Source organism: Hordeum vulgare, chromosome 5H (genome assembly GCF_904849725.1).
Source record: "Hordeum vulgare subsp. vulgare chromosome 5H, MorexV3_pseudomolecules_assembly, whole genome shotgun sequence".
Taxonomy (NCBI): Eukaryota; Viridiplantae; Streptophyta; class Magnoliopsida; order Poales; family Poaceae; genus Hordeum; species Hordeum vulgare.
Genome location: NC_058522.1, coordinates 563576598 through 563584536, shown reverse-complemented (window position 1 = coordinate 563584536; position 7939 = coordinate 563576598). Strand labels below are relative to the sequence as shown.

General features: G+C 40.3%; 1 protein-coding gene across 1 annotated transcript; it reads left to right on the top strand.

Annotated features, from left to right (window-relative positions):
• Nucleotides 1-857: 857 nt before the first annotated feature.
• LOC123453050 lies at nt 858-7373 on the top strand. The gene is made up of 3 exons (XM_045129810.1): nt 858-1226; nt 1315-3049; nt 6342-7373. The coding sequence occupies exons 1-3, from the start codon at nt 916-918 to the stop codon at nt 7200-7202; spliced, it is 2907 nt and encodes a 968-aa protein (XP_044985745.1). The 5' UTR covers nt 858-915; the 3' UTR covers nt 7203-7373.
• Nucleotides 7374-7939: the final 566 nt, after the last annotated feature.

Here is a 7939-nt window from a genome sequence, read left to right as displayed (position 1 = left end):
AGCTAGAATCAATTTGTTTTTTACTAAGAAAAAACAAATTATTACATCACAATTTATATAATAAGGACACACTACTTCTTTGTACAAGAATGCTTAGTGGTCAAAGTAGTTGAAGCTAACAAGTCATTACGTTACTTTTTTCTCTATCAGCGATTTTTTTTAAAAGATACGACGTGAGAACCAAACCAGTAGTTATTGAGCCGGCTAGATGAGACGCATAGCAACAACAACCAAAAATATGGCATATTAGCCCAAAAGAATAAAATGATGGGCTAAAGGAAATAAAAAAGATAAATGCAAAATAAAATGATATTATGTGAATGAGACCATAGAAAATCTCAGCTAGCTGAGTTCTAGGCACTCCCATTTTAGATTGTCATGTCGTACAATTGTATCCCCATTTTGCTTCAGCTGGATAATTTCTTTCTTTCTATGTTTTTCATTTGCAATCAAAGGAAAGAACTGGGTACTGTCATCGCCCTCAAGGCATCAACGATCTGGGAGGATGAATGTTAATGTGGTGACTTGGGGAGATGATCCTAAAGCATTCGACAATAATCATGTTTTACCAGCTACAATATGATTCGGATCGGTTGATGTCCATCGTGGTCGTGCACGTGGTAGTGGATACCCATGATTAAGACATCATAGTGGCAGTTGCACATAATAATTTTTACTTCCAAGTTGGGTATAGAATAGTAACACACGGAACAAGTCCTAGAATTTGGTCAAGGAGACAAGAGATGGTATATGAAATTCGTATGCGTTAATACATGGTGGTTATCTTGTCTCTGTGATTCCAGGATATATGTATGCGCTTGCATTCCCTCTTTCCCAGACAACATTTAGAGCTAGAAGACTAGAACACTTGATAGAGGAGAACGAGGCTGCTTGGTTGATCAGACCGCAAGCAGAATGGAAGGAGGGGTGGCTTCGGCTGTGATACGTCGAATCGTGGTCGTCTTGAAGGATGCACTCCAGCTGCAAGGTGCTCGAGGGCTTGACCTTGAACGGTCAACGAGCGGAGACAAGCCCTTGCACCAGGTACCGGAGCTGCCGCTTAACATCTGCATGGTATCCGAGATGTTCGTGCAGATCCTTACCACGGGGCTCGGCGCCCTTGTCTTAGTCTGGGGGACCGTCGTCCTGCTCGGCGGTTTCTCAACTTCTCTACAGAAGGCTGATTTCTGGGTCATCACCGCTATCGTCTTCATCCAAACAGCCAGGTACCTCCACAATCCTCTCCCTCTTCATGTGACGACTAGTCGTACTACAAACAGATCCAGTAATTAGTTTGTCTCTGTTGAGCAACAGGGTCGTGGGCATAAATGTAAGCCCCGAGGCAGAATTTTTCAACCAAGTTCCACCAGCATTCCTCGAATTGGGCGCCGAGCACTACACGGAATGGGGCCGAGGAAGGCCGCTGACTGGCCGAGCAATTGGCTCTAAATTCATTTACTATGCCATGCTGCTACTTGGAAATGCAAGTGAATTCATAAGCATTATGGCCTTCTTAGCAATATTGGTCGTTGCGGTTAAGATGATCGCAGGGTTAGGCTGCATATCACTTTCCATCTATCGTCTCGTTGCCCTCCTGTCGGGACATCATGACAATTCCAATGTGTTTCGTGCACTCATCTTGTTCCATGCTCTCGTGCTTCTCCAAGGTGGATTGTTCATCGTGTGGTTGTTTCTGAGGTTGTATCGTTCTTATCTTGCAAACCAGGTGAGCATCAAGTATGGACTTGAAGACAAGAGAGAATTGATTGACAAATATATGGACAAAACATTGAACACAGCCATAAAAAACGGGGTGTCAAGTACCATCAACAAGAATCTGGCGTCCTTCGCATCAGACTTGATAAAATCTGACTACAGTCAGAACCACATTGATGCAGTTTTGGTGATGCATACATTGACATCCCAGGAGGAGCATAGGACAAGAACACTATCCCAGATACAATCCTCGCCGCTCTGTGTTTCCAGGCTGCTTGACATGGTTGCCTCAAAGAGCCCCACTGATCATAGGACAAAAATATGCATCGCAGAAATTGTGGCACATCTTGCTAGCAACTTGCGCTTGGCTGACATATCAGGAGCAACAGAGTCCATATCTTCCATGATTGATCCCTACTTTACAAAAATGTCAATACCAGCTACCAATGTCAACATGGACCATCAGACAGCTATTGACATCACAACTGACCAGCAGGGGGCTATTGAGTCAGCCAGCGCTACCAATGGAGGAGAAAGCATCGGATTTTGTACTTGGCTTGAGCAATTCCTGAAAATGGTGGCTACGCATACTGTGGAATTCATCAGAAATAGACAGCAAGGTACTCTTCGATCCTCCAGCACTACCAGTGGAGCTGAAAGCAAACCTCTAATTATCCATGGCCTGTTGATTCTTGCCAAGCTTGCAGTTAACCCGGACAACTGCAAACACATATATGATTACAAGGGTCTCCTCTCCAAGATCATATCTCCAGTCAAAAATAAAGTGTATGACATGCCCAGAGATGATGGTATCACCATGGAAATAACTGAGAAGGCACTGGAAGTGGTGAGCATGCTTGTCAGTGGCACAGATGAAACCAATGAAAAGATACGCCGAGAGATTTGTAGCAATGGGATAGCAGTGAATGATATCCGCTCAATCTTGGAAAAGGGCCACATGTACAACAAGCTAAAGGTTCCAGCAACAAAGATCCTTACGGAGCTATCTTTGGATACGTTCACTCAACCTACCCTTGGACTTGATGGCGTAGCGATATTCATTAACTACTTGATGGGTATCTTATTTGCTGCTGCAAATGTGAGTGAAGAACTCAAGAATACCGCAGGGGAAGCATTGGCAGTACTGGCAATGGACAATGCCAATTGTATGAGGATCATGAATTTCAGCAGAGAGACAATTCAGTTGCTCACAGATATGATTCCTATGGAAAACGCCAGATTATATCAAACTGCCATAGCACAACTGCTGATGCAACTTTGTGCAAATTCTAATCCTGCAGAAAGGGAGCATCTCAAAACAAATCTACATGAGGTAAGAGTGCATATGGATGTGCATATTATTTTTCCAATAATCTATTAGTACTCTATGCTTCACAGATACGGAAGAGCAGTTCGGAATGCTAAAGTCACTTATTTATTATATCTCATTCTTTGTCATCTGCATCACATTTTTCAGATAGAGGATATAAATCATAAAATTAACACCCGTGATGAAACATAACACAAATTTGTGAGCTTATATCTAAAATTTCTGTAGACTTTTTCTCGAACTAGGTTGGTGTAGTATCTAAGTTCGATCTGACACAACAATTCGTAGTCCTAATCTTCATTGTAGTGTGCCACCATGGACCTGTTTGCTACTGGCCGGTCCTGAGATTTCGGAGGCCCGGGACAAAGTTATAATCCTAGGCCATGTAATATAAATACCAATAATAATGATAATCGATGTATGTATATATAAAATGTTACCAAGAAACACTTGAAAAATGTTCCCAAACGATTTCATATAAAATAACTTATGAATACTATCTTAATAAAATTTAATTTATACTTGGATGATTTAAATGTGATATAATTTAAAAAATATTGGTTATTCCAAAACTAGTGTGAAGTTACAATGGTACTAGACAAACTCAATACAACCTTACTGATTATCAAGTTTAACTCACAAAGGACAAATCTCTGTATATGCTATATCCCTAAATAATATACCATCAATCTATTATCAATGATTCTATTAGAACAATCGAGATGCAATGCTGAATCTTTACTGAAGACGTACCTTTTGTCTCATCATGATGAGGTAGAGGAGAGAACTTGAAAAAAGTCTTTGCCTTTTCTTATTTAAAAGAAGACAAGAGGTGATCTCTTAGCACAATATGTCTCATCATGTTTTTAGAAATAGCTAACTATAGAAGATAAGGCTAAGAGATGACCCATTGTAGACTTCTCTTTTTCATCTCTAAATTACATGCAAGATCTGAGATAAAACTATATTATCAACCATTGTACATACCCTAAGATGGCGATCGATCTCTAGACGCTCAAGCACGATTTCTCGTGACTCGGCGGCATGTGTGTCGTCGTTCCTCCCGCGGGCCTGTTGCCCTAGCGCTAAATACTGCTTCGGGCCTTACGCAGTACATGCAGACCACGTATACATTAGCTACCTTGCCCCTGGCGGCCGCCACGCTGCCCAACACTCAGGGCCGGGGTAGCTCCTATGCAGCACGGCAAGCCCTCGTTAACGCTCTGACGCCTGGACCGACCCACTAGCATGCTGCTCACTTTTTTTTAGCTATTTTTGTTGTTGATATAGTAGAAAAAACGTTCAGATTTTCCTTTTTTTATGAAAATAAAAATATAAAATATATAATGGTTCACAGATTTAACGAAAAAGGTTAATCGATTTGAAAAAACATATCTTTCAACAAGGTTCATCAATTTCGAAAAAAGTTCATCAATTTGAAAAACGTTCATTTAAATTGGAAAAAAACGTCATCCAATTTGGAAAAGTTCATTAAACTCGAAAAATGTTCATAGAAATTCAAAAAAAGTTAATGTATTTTTTAAAAAAGGTCATTGAACTGAAACTAAAGTTCATAGATCTTAAAAAAAGTCATCAGTTTTGATAAACAACCGCCCATTTTCAAAAAGATGTTCATCAAATTTCAAAAAAGTTCACCGATATTCAAAATAGTTCATAGAATTTTATTATTGTAGAATAGGTTCATCGATTTTCAGTGAAAAGTTCATAAATCTTAAAAATTATTTGTTGAAATTTAAAAATATTCTTCGATATTTAAATAAGACCATAGAATTTTCAAAAATAAATCATCAACCGACGCCTAGATAGGCCTACCCATTTACGAATGCCACGGGCGCTAGTTAGCAAAAATGCATGTTAACCGATGCCTGTGGCGCCAAATAGGAAATGTCCAGGGCCGGCCCTGACTACAATCGAATTTCCAAACATCTACAGAAGTTCAGATGGGGGCTACCATATAGGGAGTGACTAGCTAGCGAGTGCTCTTTCGGGAGCCTCGCAGGAAGCACACCCACGCGCAGTCACTTGGCATGTTCTCAGCCGTCGCCACGTGTCGCACTTCCTCCGAATTTAATTTTTTATTTTCCGCACGCGTTTTTGAATTTTTAGATTGTTTTTTTTCGATTTTTTGGTGTTTCAATTTTTCATCGGTCTTTCTTAGATTTTTGACGAAATAAAAAATAAATAAATAAAAATTGCATAAAAAGCATTTTCTTTTTTTTTCGTGAGAGGCACAGTTTTGCTTTCGCGAGAGGCACGGTTTTACCTTCACGAGAGGCCCGGGCTCTCGAAAGAAAAAAAAAATAATTTTTGTGAGAGACATGGTTTTACTTTCGCGAGAGGCACGGTTTTGCCTTCGCGAGAGGCACGACCGTGCCTCTCGGAAAGGGAAAAATAACGCTTTTTTTTAGAGAGGCATGGTTTGGCTTCTGCGAGAGGTATGGTTTTACCTTCCCGCGGAAAGGAAAAAATAGCGCGTTTTTTGTTCATGAGAGGCACGGTTTTGTTTCCGCGAGAGACACGGTTTTGCCTTCGTGAAAGGCACGACCGTGCCTGTCGGAAAGGAAAAAACGTGTTTTATGGTTTTTTTCCTATCGCGAGAAGCACAATTTTTTGTTTGTTTCTTTTCATGAAAAAAAAGTTTGTCAAAACCTATCAAAATGGGCTCAAGTTTCCAGATTTGGACGTGCCGTTTAAAAGATAAAATATTCTGAAAATACGAATTTATGAAAAAAAAAGGTAACTCACAGGTTGCGACAAGTGACACGCATACAGTGCATCAGTTGTCGCAACCCAAGGAGGTGGGAGTGATCTTTGAAAAAAAAATATTCGTTAATTAGTGATTTCATACCATAGAGCACAACCAAATGAAACCCAAAAGTCCAAAAGAAAAAAAAATGTTTTTTTTCTTCACGTGTTTTCGACTGATGCATGCCAAACGGAACACAAAAATTCGTTGGGACCATGTGCACACCATAGCGGAAATTCTAATAAAAAAAGGCATGAGGCCATGAACCTTAACAATTTTGTTTATAGGAAAAATATAATGACTAATAAATATTATCATACCTTGGTTTTTAATTACTAAAGTAGTGTTTATAAGAGCGTTTACTTTAGTAATCTAGACGCGGAGGGAGTAGTACACACATCATGAGTAGAATATGCACGACCATTTTTTCTTTTACTTGATGTAACATTGCTGTTAAAATACGCACATGCACCCTTGTTCTTAGAATAAAAGGTTTCTTCTTAATTAAAATGTTTTTTGGCATGGCAGGTGCTCAAAGTTATATGCAATGTTGAACAAGCAGAAAATGCAAATCAGGTGGGTTCTCTGCAGCACAACTCAGGTCCGCAACAAGCAGCAAACACAAATCAGGCGGGCTCTAGCCAACATAACACGGACCAGCAACAAGCAGCAAATGCAAATCAGGTCGGTTCTCCACAGCACAACTCAGGCCAGCAACAAGCAGCAAATGCAAATCAGGTCGGTTCTTCACAGCACAACTCAGGGCAGCAACAAGCAGCAAACACAAATCAGATAGGTTTTCTACAACACAACCCAGTGTGGGCCCTGTTTTCTTGGTCACTTTATTGCTTGAACAGTTTTCTTGGGCCTCGCCACACTCACGCTGCTAACAGAAACAATCCGAGTGACAACTTGCCGGCTGTTGCTCAGCTCGAAGGTGCTAAAAGAAAATCCCTGGCAGCCTTCTTAGGCCTTACAATGCAGATATGTGACAAACCGGAGATCAATCCAAATGATTTTGATAATGCACTTGCACTCATTCCTCTTTCCATGGATGACTTTGTGGATAAACTGAATCATATAATAGAACAGTGCAAGGGCCACGCTTTTGATAGCTTGGAAGGGAAGGGTCCCTCAGTTGAGTACCTGATAATAATCAAGACAGTGACAAAGTTATGTACATGGATGATGCAACGCAAGCCAGACTGCATTACAGTATTCCAGAACAGGAACACTAGCACAAAACTGCAGGGTGCTTTGGAGGATATGAGAGACCTGGAACTAGGTATACTCCTTACCGGCAGTACACGGGACATGGATAATTACCAAACCCTTTCAACCATCGTTGGTGTTGCACGGCAGATGATGGATGCTAATGTGCAAGTTTAAATAGGAAGTGGCGGATAAGTATTAGTGCAAGTTTGCAGTTTTCTTTCGGGTGTCTACTTTTTAGAGAATTGTTTGCGCCGTGTGTCTCGGCACGTGTCAAGAATCAACATAGCTACTTCATTTTATATCTTTCCGATTTCAAATGTGCTTGATTTTCCGTAGAATGATTTTGCTTGCCTTTTGCTAGGTTTGTCAAATACATTGTAAACAGCCTTTATATGGCCGTTATTTGCATTGTGGCACCGAACTGGTAAAATTGATCAGATTTGTGTTGTAGACTTTTGTTGGATAGGAAGATACAACTCACATTCATTAAGCAACAACAATCGTAGGCAGAAAAATTAAGCAAGAACAAGATTAAGAAGTAAGAACACACGATGAACCAGGTTTAGCATCGTTAGAAATCACAGATTGACTACAATCTCATTTTTATTACCTCAGGCACCACCATCAAGTTCAACAAAACAGCTACAGAAAAGAAGGGAGAAGGTACCATGTGTTACATGTGCATATTGTCGAACATAATAGGATTTCGGTTCAGGCTACATGACTTGTTCACCAAGGAGTCTAGTAGAGATAAGATAGGATCTAGTTTAAACCTTAACCTCTCTATCTATACGTTTCGGTTGTAACTAGATTAGACTCTATCTCTATTCCTTAATCTCCAAGATGTACTTTAAACATGCATGCAGAGCCCTTCCTCCTCCTAAACATCTAGCTTCAAATCACCATTAGTG